Raw genomic sequence first — 27,065 nt, 5'->3', positions numbered from 1 at the left:
AATATGATATTACAGTTACTCTATAGTAACATATATGATGATGAATATTATTCTATTTGATGAAAATTTCAATGGGATATAATTCTTATTAAAACCACCCATAATTTTATTATTATTTTTTAAAATATTTAATATATTTTCTTTATTTTGGTTTCATGACGTTACAAATCTAAATTGTTTTTATCGTAAGAGAAACTTATCCATAGTTTCATAAATTCTTGAACAGATAATTGTTCGAAGTCTTTTTTTAAGAAAAAAATATCCTTTGAGAAATATCACTAAATTTAAAGAATTTTTACGGAATTATACGTAGGAAATTGAATATTAATATAAAACAAGAACTGCTTATCTAATGTGAATTTAGCCAACTAAAACATGGAAAAATAGATTTTATCATAGATTTGATTACTTTTTTAGTAATTATACGTACGTATAATTATATGCAGAAATTAATTTCTAGAAAACCACAAAGCAAATGATGAAGCATCAATGGTTTGTTAAGTTTCATACAAAAGAATGAAATTATACTTTATTATGAATCAGCAATCTCTTAGAAATTTATCAGATATCATATAAAATACTAATGAACTAGGGTGTGATTTTGAATTTATCGAAAAAAAATTGTACAAAAGCTAATGAATTAATTGAATGCAATGTGGTGCAACATTTTTTAATCAAGGCATGTTAATTATGATAGTTACTTCTCTGCATACGCGGGTAAAGGATAACAGGAAAAAATACCTAAATCATGTGCAGTCGAAGTTCCTTTCCTTGATTCTATGTTGTCAATATTGCAAAGTGAACGAACACACTTACTAAAGTAATATATCAACGTTAAAAATTGATAGCTAATGTTTTTAAATCGCTACATCTCATTTGTAGTTTAAGATAAATTCAACTGTTCGGGAAGTGAACATTTAGCATTGTCTGAGTAGAATAGGCGATCATGTAAGCTCTATTAAATTTCTATGTTTTAGTCAATCAAAGTTTTTGAAACTTTGTTAAGTAACTTGCTAATTATTATTCTACACGAAACTATTATTCAGTTAAAGAAAGTAATTAATATCTTCTTCAATCATATTTTAAAGTTTTGTTAAAAAATGTTTGGAACCCAAAGATTTATCTGAACTTTATTTTATGATTGATATAACATATACTATAAGTATACATACTGCATATCTGTATATTATCATTGTATTATAATATGCAGACATACGAATAGTATACTCGTAATGTATCTACATTGTTTAGTATTTACATTGTATAATCATGTTTGATTAAATGTTGAATCAAACTACGAATTTAATATTCGAATTTAACTATTAAAAGATTTCACATGTGCAGGAAATGCTTTTTTTCGGAGAATACGAATTATTCAATTACAACTTCGATTGGTAATCCTATAATTAAGATAACAAACATAGTGAATGATAATCGCATTCAATGTGGGTGTTACACATGTTTCAAAATAGCATCGAAACACTTTATTTTTATTAATTTATTTCTTTAAAAAATGTATTTAGAATTATAACCAAAATTATCATTCGTTCGAAAATTTTATTGAAAGAATAATCGTTTAATGTGATTGCCAATCGTAAATTAGAGACCTTTTTTTATTGTTTTATCCGGTTATCCCATCTTACTTCCTTTTTTACGTATTTATTCGAAAATTTTCTAGGATCTTGTGGATTGCCCGTTAAACCAGGACACAATTCTTCCACCGGAGGTGTACGTGGTTTTAATTCTCCGTATTCTCCTTCGTATTTTTGTTCAACTTGAGCTTCATACTCTTTTAAACAATTCGTCATGTTCGCTTCACCTTCAACAGTTGAATCAGCCGGTTTTACGGCACAAGCTTTCGCTTCCTCCGTGTCGTGGATTTTATTCACTTGAACCGCTATATCGTCGCAAAGTAAATTCTGTCTAATGAAATAATCGCGAATGTTATCTCGTACCTCTTGCGAGAATTTCTCAGGATTCGCCTCCATGTAACGATACACGAAAAGATCGGTTCCCACTATGATAAAATAATGATTAAAGATGTTGATTCTCGCGCCGACATAAAAATCTTTAGGGGTATAATATTCTGGATTGTCTCTTCCGGTATTCGGTTTCGGGACCAATGTAGCTTTCAGGAAGCAACCCTCCCGACGACCTGAGTTACGTTTCTCAAGTTCTTGCACCACCATCGTGCCGTCGCTTAGATTATACTCTAGGATGAAATCACGACCCTTGTCCTCGGGATGTACCACGTCCATTTGCATAGAGTAACGTAATTTCTTCGGGAAATTGACGAGCTGTCGAACAACGTTCTTCCTCGGTGGTTTAGGCATAAGGGACAAACAGCCAGCGTAAGTATCTTCGGGCGTACCGAATTTGATGTGCGGTGGCGGTGCGTATTTTAACGTTGGCCTCTGTTCCTTCTTCAAAAGTGGGACACTTTCCGGTTGCGTTATTCCTAACATGTCCAAGTAATATTTCCGCGTGAATGCGTCGCAGTCGAGCAGAAGAAAACGTCGACTGAATATAAAAACTGTATCACCTATCTGCAACAAGAAGAGACGTTAACTTTCAAGATGTATAAAAGATATTATACTTTAATTTTTCTGGACAAATGTATACGAAGATCGATCTTAACCCTTTAAGAGCTATATTCTCCTACTCGAAACGTTCCGTGTGAACGGAATATTTTTTCATATTTTTTCGCTTAGCTTGCTGTTTGAAGATCGGTGGACTCTGATAATTCATACAGGGCGTAATTAAATTGAAATTGTAATTCCTCAGTTTCACTAATACTGAATAGCGCTAAGAAAAGTGTAGTGTACAGCTATGATTTTCATCAGACACATACGTATATGCGTCCATAACACTAAGAGGGTGAAAAAGTCTTTTCAACACGTTGACTGTCATGAGAATTTTCAATGTTTTGTATAATACTACTTGTTCTTTCGTAACAAATATAAATGATATTACAACTAATTATTAATCATTTCGTATTGCAGTTCATACGTTACACTATCATCCAGTTACTACTTACGTTACTAAATATTTTTGTTCGATATCAATTTTCCTGTTGTAATTGTTTCCAAGCAATTTGGTAGCTTCGGTCATTGATGACCATTGTGGCAGTCAACATGTTAATGACTGTATAAGTAAGACTGTATTTCTCTAATTTGTTTATGGACTTACGATAAAATCTTTCGGCGAATAATATTCGACAATTTCTGGATCGCCGTATTCCAGGTATACAGACGGATGAGATGACGGTAAATTTTTCCAATCCTTCGGTACTTTCATTCTTTTCAACAGCATCGCTACCGGATCTTTTCCGCAATTTGGTTTTTGAACTTCTCGCACGGCTATTGTGTCGTCCGTTAAAAAGTACATTATTCGATAAACGTCTTCGTTCCACGTGGCGGTGAAGCATAATACCATTTTATCGTATTCTAAAAACCGTCTTCTGGAATCGTCCGGATTCCGTGTAACGCGCGTCGGTGTCTTCTGCTTGGACGCACGGAATGACGTGTAAGGGTCTATAGGAGTTTCTTCTTTGTCGCCGACGTCTATACCTTGACTGCTCAAAAACTCTCTGGTAAATAGATCGCAATCGATAATATGATAAACTATACCATAAATGCCTGCAATTAATGACATGTAACTGTAATAAACCAGAGAAATAACTAAAATGGTTTGTGATAAATAATATCTGAAACTGGATGAATACTTATGGTTTCATACAAAAATGTATTTACGACTTATAAGATGTTCGTAAGGTCGAGATCTGGACAACCATCAAAACGTACATACGTCAATCCCAACATTGAAATCCTTCCAGTGAAGCGTGTCTCCTCTTTTGTTTTTTTCAATTTTGCCACGTTTAACGAGCTTTCCTTGTTGAAAGCCCGCGTTATCAACTAGAGGCTCCATAACGCTTACGGTATCATCCTCCAAAAAATATAAGATATTCACATGACGTATTCGGAAATGTTCGTCCGGAGAATTAAATACTCCCTGGCGAAAAAACGCTTTGAAGCAAAGGCATTTTTGCGCGAATAATGCATAGGATGGAATGACCTGACGATATGCATATTCTTTTACACGGCCATATGTTAACGATGGGTCATATCTGGTTTCGAGTATTTAATATTTTTATATTAGTATCATTAACATAAATAATTTTGTGTGAAATGTAAACTGGATATAATCTTAACTGAGTTTTAATGGCACAATGACGTTTATGTAATAGAGTTCGTATTGTTTATTACTTACTGCACAGTAGATGCATCTTTTATGTATGCGGTGGATGCTGTATCTATTGGCCTTCCTCCAATACCAGCTCTACTATCACGCACCACACGATAACCGTTTAAAAAATTTAACTTTTGCAATAATCTATAATCGGTAATCTTTGAAAGAAAAATTTTGTTTAGTTTTGAAGTATAACGATTATAAAATTAGAAGAATGAATGTACTTTCATTTAACTTACACTTGGATCACGAAACGCGTAGCCAGGTATATTCGGTAAGTCCTCCATGTTTTAAATCATAAAATTAATATAGAAACCACAACTTTACTAGACATCTCTTTAAAATCCTCCTGAATTGTCAAAGAACTTGTTTAAACCTGTTTCTATGGCAACACTAATACATATTGATATAACACCAATTTCTTAATTAGATAATACCTCCTGCTTCTCATAGCAAATAGTGAAAAAATTAAAATACATATTTATTATTCACAGATAAAGGATAACTAATTGAAGTAGTTATTTGATCATTTATTTCTGCATAAATTATTGACAACAGTAGCATTGGATGGTTTTCACTAAAATTTGTTAGCTGCCTTGATTACGAAGTCACATACTAATTATTTCTTTGAAAATAGCCATACATCCTGCAGATAAGCAGCCAGCCACTGGTACAGTAATCAACCATGCAAATGCAATATTACGAAATAATTTCCATGATACACCCTCGCCGCCACGCGATGCCCAACCCACACAGACAACTGATCCTACTTTGCAATGCGTTGTTGACACAGGTAAACCAGCCTTACTTGCCAACAAAACTGTTACTGCTGCTCCTACCTACAAATAATAATAAACTGTAAGATAACTAAATTTAAATGTGACAACCATACTTTCATATCCATAAAATATTTGTACTTCTATAGTAAATCCAGTTGTTGGTGTAATACGTGCTAAATCTTGACCTAATGTTTGTATAACTCTACGTCCCCACATCCAAAGACCAGTTGATATTCCTAAACCACCATAAAGTAATATAAGTATTGGAGTTTCTGCTTCTTGCCTAGCTGATCCTTCTGCATATACAGCCCAGAGTGCAATGAGTGGTCCAATCGCATTACTGACATCGTTACCACCGTGTGCGAAACTACCAAACGCTGCAGTTAATACTTGCAGAAAAGCAAACAATTTAGATATCTCTGGTGGTTCCTCGTTTTTTCTTTCAGGTTCAACTTTAGCACCCTCGGTATCTGATCCTGATACCATTAACAGAGGACTTGCGCTACTATTACCACGTAATTTTGGTGCTGCTTCTTTGGCATTACCATTACTACTACTACTGCTACTACTTTGTGGGGCTTCCGATATAACAGATAATGCTGTAGTTTCTTTTTTATCGCAGGTACCAAACTTTGTTGTTGTAGTATTTTCGTTGCTACTCAGTGATAGTAATATTCGCTTTCTTTGCCATGGTACAACAAATAAATAAACAATGGCAGCTGAAAATAAACCGAAACTTACTGCGGCTATTAAACTACCCCACCATGGCATTTTGTCAAGCATTAAAACTGCAAATAAAAATTAGAAACATATTAATAAGTTGGGTTCAACGTGCAAAAGTATTAAGATATAAATGTAAGTCTTTACGTTTAGGTCCATCGTGTGCAACTGACATAACATTAATAGCAACAGTGAGACCATATGCTAATGGGAGAATATGAAGACCTTGTTCTAAAGGCTTATTCGACTGGAGTACAGATTTTCTTAGAAGCCAAAATATAGCACCTGATACAATTCCACTAAGTACAGGACTTGCAAACCAAGATGCTGCTATATTTGCAAGAGCTATCCATTTTACCTATAACAATAAAATTTTTTATTACACAACAGAATAATATACTTTTACATTAGGAAAATGATGATTACTAACCCCTGCAATACCTTTACAGACAAGTGAAAAACCAACTGTAGCACCAACAATGGAATGTGTTCCAGAAATAGGTAATCGTAATGCTGTTGCTAGAATGAGCCAGATACCAGATCCAGCTAAACTAGATAATGCTCCTATCATTAATTCTTTTTCATGGCCTTCGTACAATGTAACATCTAATATACCTTTTCTCATTGTATCGGAAACCTAATAGAAATATTATTTAATATTTTGTCCCTGTAATAATATTTGTTTTGTGATTTATAAAATAAGACTGTTTTTTAAAATACCTTATAACCAATGAGTACAGCTCCAGCAATTTCAAATATAGTTGCTAAAATACAAGCTTGGAATATTGTAAGTACTCCAGCGCCAACGCTTGTGCCAAAACTATTGGCGACATCGTTAGCTCCAATTCCGAATGCCAAAACAAAGGCCACTAAAAATCCAATCACTACTATCCATACCAAATTTTCATCATACGGTATGTTCATTTTTATTCGTTTGATGTTTAATTCTTTTCAACTGTTTATATGATGTTGCTTTTATGCATTTGTCAAACAACTATTGTTATCAAATGTCCTCTTTCCATATTGGTTGATCTTGTTGAATACGAGGACGTACATCGAGGAAGAGCTTCTGATTTACTTTACTATACATTTACGTGTGAATACTTTTACATTAGAATATATGTTTCTTCATTTACATTTACATTCGTATATGTTATATGTGTATGTGTACATATATAATATATATATATATGTATGTATATATATATATATATATATATATATTTATATATTTATATATTTTTATTTTACTTCTAACACAATCAATTTTGTTACTTTGTACATATAGCAGAGGTAGTATTTTGGCTCAGCACCTAGTATATTTAACATTATGTTTCCTTCACACGCTAACATACAATTGCCAAATGCTTAATCAGCATTAAAAACAATTACTGTGTACACACTTCCCTAAACATTTCAGTTTTTGTTAGATATAAAATATGATATTCGGTTTTGTAATTGCTCATTATCAGCGTTTTCCATACGCGGAAATACGCTGACCGCTGGTTTTCCGGCATCTGTAATTAACCAAAATGTGTGAACTTAACGCATCACGCACATGGCCTTCACACTGGTCGATGTATTATATTATGAAAATTCTTGAAAGCGATGCAACTACTTTGTTTAACAATTACCTTCGCACGCACATCATAATCGTCTTAGATTCGAGTTTAAGGAACAAAGTACCTTAACATCCACAAAGGAAATTCAATTATTAGACTGAACGGGTATGCCAATTTTATTACGCTCAATTCCGAGGGGGTGGTGGGTTACCCTTTCACTTTTCACGTGATGACACTTCGTATCTTGATTAAAGTTCACGTTCCTGATAAAACTGACCCCTAAGAAATTATTCTTTTTTTCTTTTACGAGTATAATAGAAAAATTAAAAATCGAAGTCGTTGCGAAAGGGTAGTTAGATGAAAATAACCGATGGTTTACAGACTACGAGGTATTATTGCAAACTGTATAAAAGTAAAAGACAGACAACTAGTGTGGGCAAAGCTTTCAAGCATATTACATAAAGTTTTATACACAAAAAGTTGTAAAAGATGCAATTTCCCATTACCACTTTTTGCATCATTCTTTGCCCGATCTTCCGTGTAGTTCACACTTCAAGATCCATTTTTCAAGAATCGCATAGAAAGTATGCATTGAATATCTTGATGACACGAAGAACCAAGTAAACGTTTATCAAGGGAAAAAAATCGAAAAGGGAACACAGAATTTTCACTCAAAAAATCAAAATTCAATTTGCAAAAACCTTTGGTAACTGGGGATGCCGCTCAGATCCGCGTGGGGGTGAGATATTGATCCGCCATTTTCCCGCGAAACGAACTTATATGTATAATACAAAAAAATGGTTTACTGCCGCATAAATCTAACGTGTAGTGTTTGTAAATCAATGAACAATCGATCGAGTACACTCACATTCTAATATCCACCTTCATTTCTCTTTAAATGTCATTGCGTTTTATTCACAATGTATTACGCATTAACTGTGCGCCGGATCTTCGTGAGGGAACGATTAATAAGTCATTGCATAAAGAGTGTTAAATGAGCAACGAATTGATGTGAACATAATTACCAATAATCGTCTGTCATACATATATAGTTAAATAAAAAGGTCATCCCTACATAAATCTCCGTCAATAGACTACGGATATTCATACGAGTTTCTTTACAAAGTAATATAGAGAAACGAATATTAAATGAAGATTTGCTATTCGAAAAAACTTTATTATTATATTATCATTAATTTCCTTGAAATCAATGTGAAATACTATTTTTTTATAATCTTTAATATTCAATTCTATAATTAAATATTGACTTACTGTGAATATCCAATTCTTTTTTCCTTATAGCAAATTATCAATGACAAAGTAACTCTAGTGAATGCAATTACAAAAGTGTAAAGATACAGGAATAAATTTCATCAATTTTTTTATTTTAACCTATACTCTATCAATTTTAATTGTTTAACATAATAGTTATTGGTATAATGATAACGTATAGTTAGTAAAAATGATATTACATTATATTTTTAATTTATATGAGTGATCCCTACAAAATACCAGTTTCTATAAATTACAAATAAAGTGTTTCTCACGGAAGTCGAATTACTTTATATTTTATATATTTAAAATCAAAAAGATTTAAATGAATGATAATTATATTTCATTTAGTACTTTGAGTATCACATATACAATTTAATACTCTTAAAATATACACTATACATAAAATAGTATTACTAACAAGCAATTATATATTTTACTGAGCTTCATATAAGTCTTTTTCTTCTTGCTCTTTTAATACTTCATTTACGTAGGGGGTGAGGTATAATACATCCTATTTAGGAACATATGTAAAATATTGTTAATACATATTATATTATATTATATTAAACAGCTATTATTAGTTGATTATACTAAATTACCTCTTCCAGTTTAGTCCATTCATCTTTTGGTAAAATCGTTTTGTTACATTCTAATTGATGAGCCCTAATAATACGAAAATTACGTTCTTCAACTAAATGTTTAGGCAACCGCCTTAGTGCTTCTTCAACTTCAGGACTTAGACGGCGACAATCATCTCTCATTAAACCTACATTTATATTAAATTAAAAACATGTTAAATACTTTTAAATAAATTCTTTAATTTGTAAAGTTCGATTATTTTTTATAATTTATATCAGTTATAATTTATTTCATTCTGACATATCTTTCTTACCATACTGGTTAAAAGTAGATGCGTTATATGCCCACTTTCTCAGTGTCTCATCTGCAATAATGAAATAATAAGACAGAGTTATATAAGAGTAAAATTTATTCACGCGTTAAATGTAAAATATTATATAATCATTAATATTTACGTTAATAAATATTTACTTACTGCGAAATATATTGCGTAAAAGTCCCATTTTTATATTACACCTCTTACGCACTTAAAATAGAATTCTGTAAAGCTACTTTCAGACGTTTTACTTGCTACAATGTAGTAACTTCTTAGTTGGACTAACTACTGCAGAAGTTAACATAGAAACTTCATATATCCCTATTCTCCTATCTGTATTCCATTTCTGTATACTTAGTTAATTGGTCCTCTGATATAATAAAAAGATAGTATCATTATTCATTAGATTATTTATTATGTATATTATATATAAAAATTTGTTTTTATTCGACTCAATTCTAAATTAATCATAGTAGATTTTGTGTTTATAAATGTGAAATAATATACTGCACTTTGCAACGTTATAAAATGTTCCTATAAAATTTGTAAGAATTTGTCAGCCGAACATATAACGTTTTCTAAGTATACTAAAAAATTCATTGCATTAATATAATATAATTTATACAATAATAACAATTTATTTCTTTTCTAAACGTGAAATTCTGTATTTAATTGCAGAATTGTTTAAAAATACTCTAGATCCAGTTGTAGATGGCGTTGACACAAAGAAAGAGGAACTATTTTTCCGGCGCGTAGACGTTCGTTGGTTAGTATATAAGCCCAGATGGAACTACTTTCAATGCCTCTTCCTCATTAAGAGTAGAGTTGTGTTCACGTGTGGTTGTGTCTCCTTTTTCCACAAAATAGGTCACACAACCCACCTCCATTCGTGAAATAACTCTTCTATAAAAAAAAAACCCCAAAAAAAATATAAAAATTCCAAAAAATACAAACAAAAAAATCGAAAAACCGTAGCTGAAAACCGTGAAACATAAGTAAAGTGTGGAAAAAAATAGTAATCATCGCGTTACGAAGAGCAACGTGGTCGGAAGAGCGCAAGCCATATTGAAGGAACAGGGGAAACCAGAAACCAGAGTATTTTGAACGTAAGCAGCCTGCACGACGTGGGAATACTACAAAAATGAATCCGGGAGCTCCGAATTATCCTATGGCCTCACTTTACGTGGGAGACCTGCATGGTGATATTACCGAGGCAATGCTTTTCGAGAAGTTTTCGTCGGCTGGGCCTGTACTCTCGATACGCGTCTGTCGTGATATGATTACCCGACGCTCCCTCGGTTATGCTTATGTCAACTTTCAGCAACCGGCTGACGGTAAGTATATTGTTAATTTATTTCAATATTTCTATGACCTAGATTTAAAACATTCTTCCTAAACCTTATCCTTTAGTTATATCATTTGTCTGTGCGTGACACGTGTTTCACATCATACGATGCCACCATATTGAATTTACATGGAACAAAGTCGAATGTGTAGTGGTACTAGTTGGTTGACTGACTCATACTTTTCATTTTTTTTTTGTCATTTCCTTTTGCATTTTCTGAGCAACGACCAGCTGTTCTATACAATGACAATGTTAAAAATAAATTGCGTCGTATAATTGCTAATATTTTTTTAATTCTTTGGAAATGACATTACTTACTTTGTGTATTGCCTTTATTAAACGCACTTATTGTGTGTTACACACGATGCAGCAATCCCATTTAAAACAAGAAAAATTCAATTCTATTGCGAATTTTTCTGAATTTTTACTCTTATATTTTAAGAATAATAAAACTTGATTATAATGTTTAAGAGTACCGTGAATTTTAAATTATTTGTTATGATGAATATGTTTAAATTAATTGCTACCTAAGTATGGTTAAAATTAATAGTAAAAATAAAATATCTTGTATTTTTTGTGGAAGAAACAATTTTATGCAGGTAAAATTTAATTGAAAGTTTTTAATGAGAAACCTCTGCTGTGTAATTGTGGCTATTAATTTAAGTGATATAAGTCAAGTATAATCTGAACTTTTTAATTGATTTCAGCCGAACGTGCATTGGATACTATGAATTTTGATATGATAAAGGGGCGGCCTATTCGTATTATGTGGTCTCAACGCGATCCTTCCCTTCGAAAATCTGGCGTTGGAAATGTATTTATCAAAAATTTAGATAAAAACATAGACAATAAAGCAATGTACGACACGTTCTCTGCTTTTGGTAACATACTTAGTTGCAAAGTGGCTCAAGATGAGTCAGGTGTTTCAAAAGGTTATGGTTTTGTTCATTTTGAGACTGAAGAGGCAGCAAACAAATCCATCGATAAAGTCAATGGCATGTTGTTAAATGGAAAGAAGGTAAATTTTTTTACTTCTATATGTATTATAGACAACTGATTGTGAGCAATATAATCAAAAGGAATGATTTATTAGAGTTTTCACAAGTTGTTGAGAATTCTAATATTCTTGCAGAAGTATTTGCTTCTGTGAGGTTTTTCGTAATACTTGCCTTCATTTTAAATTATATACTACGTATTTATATAGCCTGAAAAGATTATTATTAAGTATATGTAAACATCTTAATCTTATATTACTAATTAATTTATGAAGCAGGTTTGATTTATCATTTTTCTATGTTATATTTCAAGAATGCTCTTTTAAATGTTTTCAAGTATCGCATTTGATATTTATTATTACGGATTTGTATATCTGTTAGTTGCTTATAGTGTTGGTAAATGAAGAATCTATATATTCAGAAGTCCTATTTGATAATCTTTTATTGACTTCATATCAGTGTGGTGAGAAAGAGAGAGAGACTGTACGTGTGCCCATGTAAGATTTACCAGAGCAATGTTTTATAGTACTCTGTAATTGCTATTTACTAGCAGCACTACATTTTGCACTCGGAGGTTATGTTTGGCACACGTGTACGACCTCGTGATCGTAGACACGTTTGAACATTACGACAATAGGACAGCGACTATTATTTACTATTATTAGTACTACTGTTTAGTGATATTATCATAAAAGAGGAGTAACTGTAAAAATTAAATAGTACTTATAATTTTCAGGTGTATGTTGGTAAGTTCATACCGCGCAAAGAACGCGAAAAGGAATTGGGAGAAAAAGCTAAGCTTTTTACCAACGTTTACGTAAAAAATTTTGGAGAAGATATGACAGATGACAAACTTAAAGAAATGTTTGAAAAATATGGGACCATCACCAGTCATAAAGTAATGATTAAAGATGATGGAAAATCTCGAGGTTTTGGTTTTGTAGCTTTCGAAGATCCTGACGCTGCTGAACGAGCAGTAGTTGAACTAAATGGGAAGGAAGTTTGCGAAGGAAAGTGCATGTATGTTGGACGGGCGCAAAAGAAAGCGGAGCGTCAACAAGAACTAAAAAGAAAGTTCGAGCAATTGAAGATAGAGCGTTTGACACGTTATCAAGGTGTAAATCTTTACGTAAAGAACTTGGATGATAGTATTGATGACGATCGATTGCGCAAAGAATTTGCACCATTTGGAACAATCACTTCCGCTAAAGTAATGTTAGAGGAAGGACGTAGCAAAGGTTTCGGATTCGTCTGCTTCTCTGCTCCTGAAGAAGCCACAAAAGCTGTAACAGAAATGAATGGGCGTATAATAGTTACTAAACCTTTGTATGTTGCTCTGGCTCAGCGTAAAGAAGATCGTAAAGCACACCTTGCTTCTCAATATATGCAACGTTTGGCTAACATGCGTATGCAACAAATGGGTCAAATCTTCCAGCCTGGTGGCGCTGGAAATTACTTTGTTCCCACTATTCCTCAGCCCCAAAGATTTTACGGTCCACAAATGGCACAGATTCGTGCAACACCACGCTGGCCGGCACAACCAAACCAAGTACGACCCAATGCACAAACTGGAAGTTCCGGTTTTGCTACGATGCAAGGTCCGTTTAGAACTGCACCACGTGCTCCTACAGCCCAAGCTAGTACTATGCGTAATACCTTGTCTGCTAGACCTATTACAGGTAATAAAAGTTAATTAATAATGGATATGTAATCATTCTACCGTTTGAAAGACGTAGTTAGAATTTCTCCTAATTATTTATTCTTGTAGGTCAACAAACGGTGGTCGGTGCAAATATGCAGAGTCGTTCCATGGCTGGTCCAGCAGTGGGAGTTTCAGCTCCAAACCGTCCGTCGAATTATAAATACACTTCGAACATGCGTAATCCACCACAAGCAATGGCTATCCCTGCTCCTACTCCTGTTCAGCAAGCCGTTCATATTCAAGGCCAAGAACCTTTGACAGCCACAATGTTGGCAGCTGCTCCACCACAAGAGCAAAAACAAATGTTGGGAGAGCGTCTCTTCCCGTTGATTCAATGCATGTATCCGCAACTTACTGGTAAGATTACTGGAATGTTGTTGGAAATTGACAACTCAGAGCTCCTGCACATGTTGGAGCATAATGAGTCGCTGAAAGCCAAGGTTGAGGAGGCCGTAGCTGTATTGCAGGCTCATCAGGCCAAACAGGCTGTGGCTTCTAAAAAAGAGTAAACATCTTATATTAGGCTATTATTTTATTCTTCTTTAATTATTCGTAACAATGTTAATTTTTTTCTTCCTCATTCTGCAATTATCCTTGGTTTAAAAAGAGATTACTTCTAAAGCTTTATAACAACAATTGTTATTCAGAATTAATAACTGATCGTGAAAGGGTTTTTCATCAAGTTTTATGATAATAAATTTTCCTTTAAAAGTATCAAATGAGTTTATTCTTGCCCTTGTCTCCTTATTGATACTCGAATTCTTATTTTCTAAGATGTAAATTTAGTGTTCGTGTATGTATAGATACATAACTTTCTCTTAAGTTCAATGGTACAATGTAGTATGTGGATATACCTATTATGTGAAATTCTATGTAAACTTGTGCAAACAGAGCAAGGTTACATTTACCATTAATACCTAATACGGGGAATAGCGAAGAGTTATTAGCGAATATGACCAGGAATGAAATTTAAAATAGACTATATGTTTTGCTATTTTTTGTAGCATAGAAATTCATGAAAGTTTTCAAGTGTTTTAACATTTTTACTCGTGCACTACTTTTATCATTAAATGATAAATATCATCATTCAGTTTTTTTTGGGAATTTACCATTGTTACTTTCACATAATATATACGAAAGGAATTATAAATAACATTGCAGTGATCAAATGAATTTTTATTTTTATTTTAATCATGATTTATTTTCAGTTTTATAAATAACTGCTTTATTGTAACCACATAGTAGTACAAAATTGCCTTGTGAATGCCATCGAGCGTCTAGTGCAATTATGTTTCGTGGAGTTGGCAAACATACCGCCTTTTGAGGCGTCCATTCAAACACATGAGCACACTCACAAAATATTAAAAGATGAGCGCGCGTAGGATTCCATTTTATAGCTGAAAGTAAATTGAAATATAATATATTTTTGCATTGTAAGAAAAGAGTAAAATTTGTATAATCCTTAAAAGGGTACTCACCTACAATATTATTTTCGAGAAGTAAATAATCGAGATAATCGTCAATAATATTCCATATCCATAGTGCTGTAGGATAAAGTTGATGTTTTATGGCCAAGTATTGTCCACAAAAACTGAACTCCAAAATATCGAAGTTAGCAATAGAAAATCTGTTGAAATCTTCTTTTCTACCAATCTTTATGTTTATTGGCCGTTCAGATTTTTCTTCTACTACAAATATTTGCTCTTTTGATTATAATATTATGTACATTTTTAACTCCCAAAATATTACTTACAAACATGTTTATTATAGAAACTCGTATTCTTGCTTGATTGCTTTGTTTGAATTATACGTTCCTCGTATACTTTATGTAAATAATTCTCTTTGATAATTGGATCAAGATACAACTGTAAAAGTGGCTTCCATGTTACGTGATTTAATAAAACGATCTATAGAAAAATGAATGTAAGAAAATAATCTGTCTACCTCAATAGAAAATTGGAACAATAAAATAATGAAAACATATAAGATAATACCATTTCATTAAATCCAGTTACAGCTAATAATTGCCCACTAGGCATCCATTTTATACTTTCAATTCCTTTTAATTTCTTACAATACTTATACTCAAATTGGGGTACATCGACAGTTTGAGTAGGACAGAATACACCTATATCGCTTTCCAATAGACTCGAATAAATAATTAATTTTGGTTCATTACTAAAGGAACACCATATACATAATAATTCACTATTTGGTGACCAACATATTCCATCAATACTATTTAAACGCCCACATATTAATTTCTAAAAAAATTGTGAATAAGAATAAAAAACAGAATTATATTAAAGTACAAACACGCAATTTATTTTACAAGCTTTGTACATCGTCAAATTTCAAATGTTACATATTAATGTCCACAATGTCTAGTAACTTTAGCAGTTGAAGGGTACCATTTTTAAATTCGAAGCTAACGCGTGTATCATGTATTTACTACAGTCTTTTGAGGTTATATTCATAATTTGACAATTAGTTAAATGTATTACTAATTTATAATAAATATGACATCCTATACATCATGCGCTTGTAATCGGGTTCCACATTCAGCAGACTGGGGAAGAAATGGACTTATTTGTTTCGCTTCGTGTCATGCCATTGTAATTTACGATCCATTCATCTCAAAAATAGGAAAAGTAACACACACTCTTCATCAACATAAAGGACGTATTAATACTGCACGGTGGATTAAAAACAAAAGTACAGAGACGGAATGGGAACTACTGTCAAGTTCAGTAGATGGAACTGCAATTATTTGGAGCAAAGTAAATGAATACTTCCAATGTACTTATATCATTGAAGTTGGTGACATACTCACATTTAGTAATTCTTTATACCTTTATAATCATGATTCTCAAAATAACAAAACATTTCCTAAATTGCTCATATGTACTGGTTCAGTCAAAGAAGATTTAAAATTATGGTTGAGAGATACCTCTAACAATATAAAATGTCTTCAAACAGTTACATTTGGAAAGAAATTACCAATAGAAGCTTGCTTTTCTTATTTACCAAGTACAAATTTACCACTTTTGGCTGTTGCAACAGAAATCTCAACAATTGAATTATACGTGACAAATTCTCACATTATAGAGGAATCAAATTTTCTAAAAGTGCAAGTCTTAGTTGGACACGAAGATTGGATACGTTGCATGGATTTTAATCATGTTATAGACAATAGCATTTTGCTAGCCAGTGGTTCTCAAGATGCTATGATACGATTATGGAAAATTTCTACTAATATCATGGAATCCTCAAATGATAACTTACGTCAGAAGGAACAACTATTTATAGCTAATAATATTAAATATAATATTACTTTGGAGTCTGTCCTTTATGGACATGAAGGCTGGATTTATGGTGTACAGTGGTATCCACAACATGTGAATGATAAAAATAGAATTTTAAGATTGTTATCTTGCTCATTAGATAAGTCTATGATTATCTGGGAACCAGATGAAATAAGTGGTATATGGTCTGAGAAAGTAAGAGTGGGTGAAGTTGGTGGTAATTCGTTAGGTTTTTATGGCTGTAAATTTAGTAGCAATGGATTGAATATATTAGCACATGGGTATCAAGGAACGTTTCATATTTGGGAATATTCGGATAAAATAAAAAATTGGATTCCAAAACCCATACCAAGTGGTCATTTTGCTGAAGTAGTTGATCTTTGCTGGGATCCAAAAGGAAGGTTTGTATATAAAATTATAATAATTATTTGCAAAGAAAATTTCCACACTTGTTTTTATGTTGTAGGTTTCTTATTACAGCAAGTGTAGATCAAACAACAAGAATTCATGCGCCATGGAAAAATAAAGGAACAGAATTCTGGCATGAAATTGGACGGCCTCAAATTCATGGATACGATATGTCTTGTTTAGTTATGTTAACTCCTTACATGTTTGCTTCAGGAGCAGAAGAAAAAGTTATACGAATTTTCATAGCTCCAACAACATTTAAGAATTCTTTAATGAAAATTACCAATGTGGATGATTTCAAAAACATGGTAGCTGATAGTGCATCAGTACCAGCTCTTGGATTAACAAATAAAGCAACATTTGCTGATAACATTAACAGGGAAGTAATGGAAATAAATAATCTTAAAGATAAGAATTATATTCCTCCAACGGAAGAAGAGTTAATGCAACATACACTATGGCCAGAATTACAAAAACTTTATGGCCACGGATATGAAATATTTTCCATAGCTGCTAGACATGATGGAAAAGTATTGGCAACTGCATGTAAATCAACTTCACCAGAACATTCTGCGATACTCTTATGGAATACAAATTCATGGACCCAAATTCAAAAACTTGTCTCTCACCAATTAACTGTTACCCAAATGGAATTTTCACCTAATGATAGATATTTAGTATCTGTATCTAGAGATAGAAGATGGTCATTATTTGAATATAATGATAATACATATAATTTGATTGCAGCTAGTTCAAAAAAAGATAGTCTTCACACTCGTATAATATGGTGTTGTTCATGGACACATGATTCATCCTTTTTTGCAACTGGTTCCAGAGATGGAAAGATTGGAATTTGGAGTCCAACAATTACAAATAATAAAATTGTTCCAGTTACAAGTTTAGATATGAAAGATTCTGTTACAGCACTTTCATTTTCTGTTCGAAGTATTGCTGAATATTCTTACATTTTAGCAATAGGATGTGAAACAGGTTGCATAGAAATTCAGAAATTGAAAGTTTTGGACAATAACATTGCATGGGAGAAATATATTGTATATAATACTTCTGACGCGCATCATCTAACTGTGAAAAGACTTAAATTTCGACCACAGGAAGAAGATTCTAACACATTACAGCTGGCAAGCTGTGGATCTGATCACGCTGTTAAAATATATGATATAGATGTCAAGAAATTGAATGACTTGTAAAATATTTATATTTTTGTATAATAAAATACAAAAATAATTTGTAATTACTCACTTTGTGTAATTTCCATGTGTTTGTTTTATAAATTTCTATAGTATCTTCACCTTCATTTGAAACTATTATTGCCAACTTTTTACCATTTGGAGTAAAATGTAAATTATTCAAAGAAGATTTCACATTTTGTATATGATTTACATTCCGATTCTCCAAAGACCAAATAGATATTTGAATCTGTTAATTTCAATTATTTTAAAATATTGAAAGATACATTTACTTGGTACCATTGAAATTTAATTACTTACGTTAAAATTTGAGAATGTTAAAATATGCTTACTATCAGGTGACCAAGTAACACTTTCTAAACCTGCACTTCCTTCAATAAGTTTATATTTCCATTCAGGATAATGAATGGAATACACTTGAATAATAGTCTTTTTTATATTTGCACATAAAACGTATTCACTATTTTTAGACCACTCTAAATACTGTGATAAAATGAAAAGCAATTATGTTGTTTCAAAGTATTTTATTTGTTGATATAAATAACATTTTCAGCGATACTGTACATTATAATATTAGATGATAGTAAAAACGAAATAATGGTTGATTGATTTAGAATCACACACTAACCTCGATTATGTCTGTAAACACAAATGAGCACACTGATTCGAACGTTTGGCAACTTTTTATAATTAAATTTGTTTGAAACGCTAATGCAAAAAATCTGCCATCTGTAGAAAATTCACATAGTTGATTATTAATGCGGAATAAGTCTTTTTCTACTTCTAACGACATCGCGCTTCACTTGAAACATAACGTATAATATTAAATAATTCAATTCTGCCAATCTAACTGTGTGGACACGTTATTACTCTTAGAAGAATACATGTAGACCATATATCGATGTAAATATATAGATTGATAAAAGAATGTTTAATTACAAAAATTTCATGTTATTTAGGGTTTAAAATTTATAATATATGTCTACAATTCAAAGTGTTGATTTGAATTGAATTATTATTTTATTGGTAGTAATGAGTTTAAAAATTTAACGGTTCGTGCCTGTTTGCGTCGCATTTGATTACAAATGTTATTGATAATACGAGTGTTTTAATGTGAACAAAGTTTTTAATTTTTTACAAGGTGTTCAACAAAGAATCGTTGAAAATTGATAAGTGAATCAAGATGTCGAAGGAGTTTGTTATCCCTGTAAACAAAGATGAACTTTTGCAATCTGCCCGGCCTGGACAATTTTTTGTGGAAAAAGTTATTCCAATTCGAATGATTCCACAAGCTTTAAATGGTATTTTATGAATGCTACTTTTTATTGTGTACAATATATTTTTTCTTTCATTAGTACAACCAGTAAATTATGTAAAGTATAAGGATTAAGAAAAATGATAATATTTAATGATATGGGATATAATTTTTTTTTGCGTATAATACAATCATGTAACTTAAATAAATTTTTTCGATCATAGTATTCAGAATTTATTTATAATATCTTTAATAAGTAATGTAATATTTGGTTTCTTTATACTTGTAAATATGAATTAATACCTATGCATCTATTTTATATAGATTTATTTGTATACAATTGCATGATTCAAATCTATTTTCTGCAGGTATATATTTTAAAGCATTTAATAATAATCTTGAAACATTATATACTCAATGTAATATTAACTCTTTTACAGAAGCAAGATCAGCACTTCAAAAAGATGGAACTGACTTTTTGATAGAACACTTCGATACATTTTTTTCTATAATGGTTCATGGCAATAAAGTTGAGTTACCAGTTATAATAAGAGGTTTTAACAGACTTCATAAAGGTAGAAACATTATGTTTCATTGGATTAATAAAAATATACACAAATTTATATTAATTTCAAGTATTATTTTATAAAGCTATGGAAATGTTGGTTCATGATATGGAAAGCATGTTTGAGAAAGGCACCGAATTACAAGAAGAAGACAGAGTACGATTTTTAAACACTACTAAAATGTTAATATACCTATTTTCTTGGTTCATCTGTTATATAGATGATGAAATTTCTAAAGATGCGAGTGAAAAATTATTGGACAAGGTATGTGTTCATTATTTTTTTAATCTAATGTTATAATATATGGTTTGTTTTTATTGCAAAGACAAAGTATTTTTATTTTAATATGATTTATTTAGAGAAAGAAAGCCACTAAGACTGATATGGAAGAGGAATGGGAAAGTAATAGGGAAAAAGCATTAGAATATGTTTATAGATTACTGCAGTTACCATTGCAGAGACTTTGGCAACCTCCCATTGTTGAAGACTCATTTATCACGTAAGTATACAGATCGTGTTTAATGTTACAATTATCATGTAAAAAAAAATGTTAGTAGGTATTAGTTTTTGTGTAATTTTTGTATTACAGATTACTCACTAAAGTGTGTTACAAGATTTTGGAACAGTGTAAAGATTTGAAACAAAAGCATATAAGACAAACAATTTTCGAGGTAAGATTCTATTAGTTTTTGCATTTAAATATTGATATGAATTTGGTTTTGAGTATGTTATGTTTTAATTATTGCGATACGACCTGGCATTCTGTTAAACATATTCGTTATTTTTAATATTTAAATAAACATATTCTGTTCATTTTTTATATTCCTCGATTAAATAATTTATATTATCAAAATTATTATTTATTTTTAAAACAGATTTTAGGAGTCTCGATTAAGAGGTACAACCATGGTATAAGCTGTGTAGTTAGAATTATCCAGGTATGTATTTAAACTAAATTTGAAATTTTGCTTAAAGAAAGAATTTAATAAATTATTATTTTAGCTAATTAAATTTCATGATACATTAGCATCACATATAGCAAGTGGTGTTGTTCACATGATTACTGAATGTGGTTGTAGTGGTTTAATAAGAGAGATAATGAAGGAAATTGATCAGAGCGAACCATCTGAATCTGACAGTCGTAATATATCAATATTTCTTGAAGCTATTGCTATTACTGAACCAAATATTGTAATTCCTATTCTTGACGAATTAATGGATTATTTGGCTAGTGAAGTAAGTGATTTTGCATTAATTTAATTGTATCTTTATATTTATGTTTATTTCATGTCCATTAATACTTTTCATAGCATTACAGTATGAGAAATTGTACAATTAGCGTTTTGGGAGCAGTTGTACAAAAAGCATTAACTGGAGACGATCTTACACAAGAACAAAAAAATTTACGTGACGAGTGTCTTAATAATTTGGAAGACCATATTCTGGATAATAATGCTTACGTAAGATCAAAAGTCTTACAAGTTTGGCAACGATTATGTTGTGAACAAGCCATTCCTGTAGCAAGGCAAGGAAAACTTTTAGCTGCCACAGCATTACGTTTAGAAGATAAAAGCGCAACTGTACGAAAACAAGCATTACAACTGTTACGCGCGTTACTTCAAGCCAATCCTTTTGCTGCTAAGGTATACAAATATAACGTATTTGTTTTCTTAATTACTTCTCATTAATTGAATAAAGTTACTAAATAAATGAAATATTTGTAGTTAAACAAAGAAGAAATTTTTCAATCACTAGAAAAGGAAGAAATAAAATTAAGAAAAATGCAAACTGAAAGTGTTAGCAAAAGTGCTCGCGGCGATAGCCAAAGATTAGAATTCTGGAATAGTTTACTTCCTCGGATAAGAAAAGCATTGAAAGAAGTTATTAATGGGAAAATGAAAAAGAATAACAAACGAAGTAAATATGACGAGTACGTTTATTTCAATATAATTAAATATATATTACAATACCGTATTATAAATTTAGGTCATACAGATGATGAAGATGAGGACGAGAATGAAGACGAAAGAAATATTAATCCTGATACAGCATTCGAACACATCAGGCAACTTATGTTGAAAGAAAAAATAACTGAAGCAGTGAAGTTTTTATGGAAAACTTGCATCAAGTTAAAACAAAATCCTGAATTGACAAATTTAACTTCTGAAGCAAAAGAAGAATTTTTATTTTTACTTTTATTGAAAACGTTTATGGAATCGGAAAATACTTCGAACAATCCAAAAGAAACTATAGATGAATTGCAATCAATAGCTAAAGATAAAGAAAAAGAAGAAATAGAAGTAACAAAACGACTTGTACATTATTTGACAGTATGTATGTTAAGCTTTTTAATTAACCCTTTCGCCACGACGGGCAACTATAATCGCTCTTCACAAAATCCCATTGACATACGACGAGCAATTATAGTCACTCATTCTTTGGCACACTTCGTATCTCTCTCTAAAATAGTTTCGACATTTTGTTGTGTTTCGATATTTCTTTAAAAAACACTATAAAGCACCTTTGGTTACAGTCAAGCATGAATCCGGCGATTGACGACTGTCTTAGCGCAGTGTGCATTTTTGGTGCGGCATTGTCTCGTTCATCGGGAGTGTCACGGCAGACAAGCACTCGTAGCGAAAGGGTTAAAAAAATATTCTTGTAGAAAAATATCTCCTACATGCAAATCTTTATTTTAGAACTGCTTGGAATTTGCGACTGAACTAGAAACTGCTATTCCTATGGCGGAAAAATTACTTTTTTCTACAACAGCGACTGATGCCGTTGAAGCATGTAGTCTGCTTGGAACCGCGTATCAATTTGGAATCACTGGAGCTGCAAGTGCTATACGCGATGCTCTGTTCCAAACATTTCACCGTGATCAGTCTGTACGTAATAATTTAGCTGATGTATATAAACAGATATATTTGAAGAAAAATAACGATAAAAAGTCAACTCGTCAAAAAGCTCTCACATGTGTTAAAGCTTTGATCGAATTACTGAAATCGCTTCAACCAGGTCAGAGTCAAGCTTTAAGTCAACTTATTATAGCATGGTATAACAATCATGAAGTGGGTGATGAAGAATTACAGGTAATAAGAGGAATATACATTTAAATGTATACACGGTTATACTTCATTATAAATATTGATAATTTAACAGGTCCTGTGGGAAATTTTTTCGATGAAAATATCGGACGTAGATCCATTGGACAGTAGATCAGCTTTAATGCTAATAACAATGATAGCACAAGTTCAGAGTGGTATTATAGCTGACAATTTAGAAGTATTGATAAAAGTTGGTCTGGGATCACGAGCAAAAACAGATCTTCTTTTAGCCAGAGATACATGCAGAGCACTATTAATGATAAAAAATAACAATAATAACATTGAGAAACCCATGAATAGGTAAACTGAAATAAGAAGTTTTATAAATAATACGAAAGAAGTATCTAAATAATCATTACAATTTGTAGATATTCTAATGATCATGAGATGTTCAAAGAAATTCTCTCATTGCTGTCGGACAAATTTACTAACATGGAAGAAGACGGATATATATCGTTCGTGACAGATGCCATTAGTGTTATTTATCATGTAAGTAAACAGTTTATTTTATTACAAATGTTCATTAAAGTTTTGAAAATTTATAAACATTATTTTTAACTTTTAGTTAGCGAATCAACCTGATCATTTAATGCAGCAATTTCTGATAGATATATGTAGTCGTGAACAATTTAATAGTGATAATTCAACGCCACAAGTTGTTCCATTTTTTATACTATCCAAATTATTATATATAGTCGGACATATTGCAATCAAAGTAATGGTACATTTGGATACATCGGTTTATAAAGAATTAAAGCGAAGAGATACTATACGAAAGTTAAGGAAAGAAAAGGATTCAGATAAAAAAAATCAACACGGTCGTAAGTCTCGAAAATCGGCAAGGTCTGTATCGAGTACTCCAAACAGTGCAAGGCAACAACTTCGTAATAAAGAGGTATGTCATTTGTGTTCTGCAGATTGTTGCTTAAGAAATCGTCATAATTAGAGAACTACGAATATTATACAATATGCATGTCAATATCCTTCTTTCTTACTCAATTTATTCGTTGACTTTTATATTTAGACAAGTGCAATTATGGAAGACAATGGTGAGGAAGCTGTTGAAGGGGCAATAGATGATGCAGATGCAGAACTTATAAACGATATTCTGGAAAATCATATTGTAACTGGAGATGGATTGTTAGCACAATTCGTGTCCGTAAATTATTTTAGTGTCAATATATATGCACATTGTTATACGAAAATGTTTATATTAATTTTATTTCACAGTCCATTGGTTCAAGATGTGTGTCAAAATCATGATAAATATAATAATGAGGATGTGCAAGCTGCTGGCACACTTGCTCTTTGTAAAATGATGACCGTGAGCTCCAACTTTTGCGAAGAATCATTACAACTTTTAATTACGATATTAGAACGTTCACTGTATCCTGCTATTCGCGCAAACGTGCTTATTGGAATAAGTGACCTTGCAACGAGATTTCCTAATCAAGTAGAACCATGGATGAAACATATATATGGCAGGTAATTTAAAACATGAATCAAACGATTTCAAATATATCGTTATCATAAATTAACATGCAACTACAATTTAGGTTACGAGATGAAAATATAAAAGTACGAAGTACCTGTGTTCGCGTTTTATCAAGTCTTATAATGAGAGATATGGTGCGTGTAAGAGGTCAGATATCAGAATTAGCTCTCTGTATAATTGACACAGATGTCCAAATTCGTCAAGACGCGAAACAATTTTTCAAAGCACTTTCCCAGAAAGCTAACGCCTTGTATAATATCATACCTGATATACTGTCCCGGTTAACTGATTCAGACTTGGATCTAAAAGAATCTGACTTTCAAGAAGTTATAAAGTATGTATCGTTACTAAAGTGGTAAGATAAAGGTATATATAACAGTTTAATATATCTTTTAATTACAGATACATATTAGGTTTGTTACAAAAAGAGAAACAAATCGATGCCATAATTGATAAAATTTGTGCTAGATTTAAATTAGCTACTACAGAAAGGCAATGGCGTGATTTCGCATATTGTCTTTCACTTTTGCAATTTGGCCCGAAGAGTAAGTAGGAAATGGTTAATGGTTAGATGAATGTTGTATAATATATTAATTTATCGTAATTATTGTTAGGTATGCGACATCTTGCTGACAGTTTACCCCTACTGAAAGAAAAGATTCACAACAAACAAGTTTTAAAAGCTTTGCAAAATATAATAGAACAGACGAAAAAGAAACCAAATATGAAAACAGCTTGTATAGAACTGGAAGAAAAAATAAATGAACTGCTTAAGGGCACAGAGAATACACAGAATGCACCATTTGATGACGATTCCTCTATGATGCCACCACCATCAGCGCCGAAATCAAGAAAACGCACCAAACGTACACAACACAAGAATTGCAGCGATGAAGAGGATGATGTAGATAGTGATCCTGATTCAGTACCCGTGACAGAAGGTGCGTTTTTCTTATGTAATATTTGTATATTTGTATTATTATATCATATTTATTATTATTTAATACAAAATCATTTCAGCAAGGAGCGTTAAGAAAGCGAAGTCCCGTGGAAACAAAAATAAATCAAGCTCTGATTCGGATTCGGATACTGATTTCGCACCAATGAAGACTCCTTCCAGACAAAGTATGTATTATTGTTATTGTTATTAAATTTGAATACTAGTTTTAATTCATTTATTTATTTTTATTTTTATATTAGCTAGGACAAATTCGTTTGTCTCAAGTACAAAAAAATTATCAACACGCCGGAAGCACAGCTCGACTGCAGCTTCTCCATCGATATCAACAAAAAGAAATAAACCAACTATTGCAACACCTGCAACGCCCGCACGTACCCCACAGAGAACATCGGCACGTTTATCTCAATCGAGAGTTAAACATTAAAATTTATAGACACATTAGTCAAACTAATGTGTTATACTTTTTTTATAAAATAGGATAGACAAGAAAATAAAGCGAGAATAAGATGTGCCCATTTGTATAACTTTATTCTTATATAGATTCCATGAAATATGAAGATACATTTCATAAAACTTGCGTTCTGTAACAGTTAAAACGATAAGAGTTATGTATCTAGAAGTAAAAAGAAATTACATAGGACATTCATTTACAATGTTACAAAGCCGATTAATAATCATAGCTTTAACTAGTGCCATGTAAGATTTGGTATATTATTTTTTTTCAATTTATGTATATAATTTAAGTATGTGTTTTTCATTTGAATCTGTAGAAGGTACTGTCGAGCCATACCGGTAAAAGTCAACGCTCGTCGAACAGACAATAGTGGTAGGTAATATTTTTTCGGGTTTTTCATTTTTCATACTATGAATTTGAAACAAAAAAATCCCAAAAATTCTCTGGCATACATGGCAATGCTAGTAATGTGTCTGAATTTTTATATATCACTATATAAGGACGAAAACTGATAATTCAAATTTATTCTGTAACTATTTTTCCTATTGACATAGAGGATTGATTGTTGGTGTACAATGTTCAGTATGGGTGATAGTTAAAAACATAACGTAACTAAATTTATGACTTCATTATATTTGATAATTAAGATCGATTAGAAAATATTTGAGTTGAATAGAATTAATTTATTTCGAATCCTTATTTAAATACTGTTACAAAAATTATATTACAGTTGTTTATGTAAAATAAAAATTATAGAAATATTTATTTTAATGCAAATTATAAAC

At 31.7% G+C, this 27,065-nt stretch overlaps 7 protein-coding genes across 18 annotated transcripts; 3 read left to right on the top strand and 4 right to left on the bottom strand.

Annotated features, from left to right (window-relative positions):
- Window positions 1-104: 104 nt before the first annotated feature.
- On the bottom strand, window positions 105-4,638 carry LOC116426136 (EF-hand domain-containing protein 1). The gene is made up of 5 exons (XM_031974668.2): window positions 4,488-4,638; window positions 4,270-4,406; window positions 3,804-4,126; window positions 3,190-3,638; window positions 105-2,546 (listed from the first exon to the last, which is right to left on the bottom strand). Exons 1-5 carry the CDS (start codon window positions 4,533-4,535, stop codon window positions 1,614-1,616), a joined length of 1,890 nt encoding a protein of 629 aa, XP_031830528.1. The 5' UTR covers window positions 4,536-4,638; the 3' UTR covers window positions 105-1,613.
- A 125-nt stretch (window positions 4,639-4,763) lies between these two features.
- NaPi-III (Na[+]-dependent inorganic phosphate cotransporter type III) lies at window positions 4,764-8,510 on the bottom strand. 7 transcript variants are annotated; one of them, XM_031974671.2, is made up of 7 exons: window positions 7,816-8,510; window positions 7,382-7,588; window positions 6,468-7,264; window positions 6,178-6,384; window positions 5,895-6,105; window positions 5,166-5,815; window positions 4,764-5,087 (listed from the first exon to the last, which is right to left on the bottom strand). In XM_031974671.2, the coding sequence occupies exons 3-7, from the start codon at window positions 6,669-6,671 to the stop codon at window positions 4,857-4,859; spliced, it is 1,503 nt and encodes a 500-aa protein (XP_031830531.1). In that variant the 5' UTR covers window positions 6,672-7,264; window positions 7,382-7,588; window positions 7,816-8,510; the 3' UTR covers window positions 4,764-4,856. The 7 variants fall into 7 exon arrangements, with proteins under 7 accessions (XP_031830531.1, XP_031830532.1, XP_031830530.1 ...); XM_031974672.2 differs by having other exon boundaries at window positions 7,382-7,581; XM_031974670.2 differs by having other exon boundaries at window positions 8,178-8,510.
- Window positions 8,511-8,935: 425 nt separating this feature from the next.
- Window positions 8,936-9,806, bottom strand: LOC116426138 (cytochrome b-c1 complex subunit 7). The gene is made up of 4 exons (XM_031974675.2): window positions 9,639-9,806; window positions 9,477-9,527; window positions 9,184-9,350; window positions 8,936-9,095 (listed from the first exon to the last, which is right to left on the bottom strand). The coding sequence occupies exons 1-4, from the start codon at window positions 9,664-9,666 to the stop codon at window positions 9,018-9,020; spliced, it is 324 nt and encodes a 107-aa protein (XP_031830535.1). The 5' UTR covers window positions 9,667-9,806; the 3' UTR covers window positions 8,936-9,017.
- Window positions 9,807-10,266: 460 nt separating this feature from the next.
- pAbp (poly(A) binding protein) lies at window positions 10,267-14,240 on the top strand. The gene is made up of 4 exons (XM_031975080.2): window positions 10,267-10,813; window positions 11,532-11,842; window positions 12,556-13,498; window positions 13,588-14,240. The coding sequence occupies exons 1-4, from the start codon at window positions 10,621-10,623 to the stop codon at window positions 14,028-14,030; spliced, it is 1,890 nt and encodes a 629-aa protein (XP_031830940.1). The 5' UTR covers window positions 10,267-10,620; the 3' UTR covers window positions 14,031-14,240.
- A 434-nt stretch (window positions 14,241-14,674) lies between these two features.
- Window positions 14,675-19,235, bottom strand: LOC116426302 (WD repeat-containing protein WRAP73). Of its 3 annotated transcripts, none has more exons than XM_031975082.2 (7): window positions 19,071-19,235; window positions 18,743-18,925; window positions 18,495-18,671; window positions 15,516-15,785; window positions 15,275-15,428; window positions 15,000-15,209; window positions 14,675-14,918 (listed from the first exon to the last, which is right to left on the bottom strand). In XM_031975082.2, the coding sequence occupies exons 1-7, from the start codon at window positions 19,233-19,235 to the stop codon at window positions 14,713-14,715; spliced, it is 1,365 nt and encodes a 454-aa protein (XP_031830942.2). In that variant the 3' UTR covers window positions 14,675-14,712. The 3 variants fall into 3 exon arrangements, with proteins under 3 accessions (XP_031830942.2, XP_031830945.2, XP_031830944.2); XM_031975084.2 differs by having other exon boundaries at window positions 14,778-14,918; window positions 15,004-15,209; XM_031975085.2 differs by lacking the exon at window positions 15,516-15,785 and having other exon boundaries at window positions 14,677-14,918.
- On the top strand, window positions 15,798-18,489 carry Elp2 (elongator complex protein 2). Its single transcript, XM_031975079.2, has 2 exons — window positions 15,798-17,227; window positions 17,293-18,489. The coding sequence occupies exons 1-2, from the start codon at window positions 16,041-16,043 to the stop codon at window positions 18,440-18,442; spliced, it is 2,337 nt and encodes a 778-aa protein (XP_031830939.1). The 5' UTR covers window positions 15,798-16,040; the 3' UTR covers window positions 18,443-18,489.
- On the top strand, window positions 18,849-26,253 carry Cap-D2 (CAP-D2 condensin subunit). Of its 4 annotated transcripts, none has more exons than XM_031975076.2 (22): window positions 18,849-18,961; window positions 19,584-19,743; window positions 20,138-20,272; window positions 20,349-20,527; window positions 20,623-20,762; window positions 20,853-20,934; window positions 21,139-21,201; window positions 21,266-21,499; window positions 21,574-21,906; window positions 21,988-22,180; window positions 22,250-22,593; window positions 22,963-23,355; window positions 23,426-23,670; window positions 23,739-23,859; window positions 23,936-24,265; window positions 24,395-24,525; window positions 24,601-24,855; window positions 24,927-25,199; window positions 25,268-25,410; window positions 25,480-25,806; window positions 25,886-25,990; window positions 26,066-26,253. In XM_031975076.2, the coding sequence occupies exons 2-22, from the start codon at window positions 19,626-19,628 to the stop codon at window positions 26,248-26,250; spliced, it is 4,329 nt and encodes a 1,442-aa protein (XP_031830936.1). In that variant the 5' UTR covers window positions 18,849-18,961; window positions 19,584-19,625; the 3' UTR covers window positions 26,251-26,253. The 4 variants fall into 4 exon arrangements, with proteins under 4 accessions (XP_031830936.1, XP_031830937.1, XP_031830935.1 ...); XM_031975077.2 differs by lacking the exon at window positions 18,849-18,961 and adding an exon at window positions 19,230-19,345; XM_031975075.2 differs by lacking the exon at window positions 18,849-18,961 and adding an exon at window positions 19,357-19,494.
- The last annotated feature ends 812 nt before the right edge of the window (window positions 26,254-27,065 follow it).

Source organism: Nomia melanderi, chromosome 12 (assembly GCF_051020985.1).
Source record: "Nomia melanderi isolate GNS246 chromosome 12, iyNomMela1, whole genome shotgun sequence".
NCBI lineage: Eukaryota > Metazoa > Arthropoda > Insecta > Hymenoptera > Halictidae > Nomia > Nomia melanderi.
This window is presented reverse-complemented; position numbering and strand designations above follow the sequence as displayed.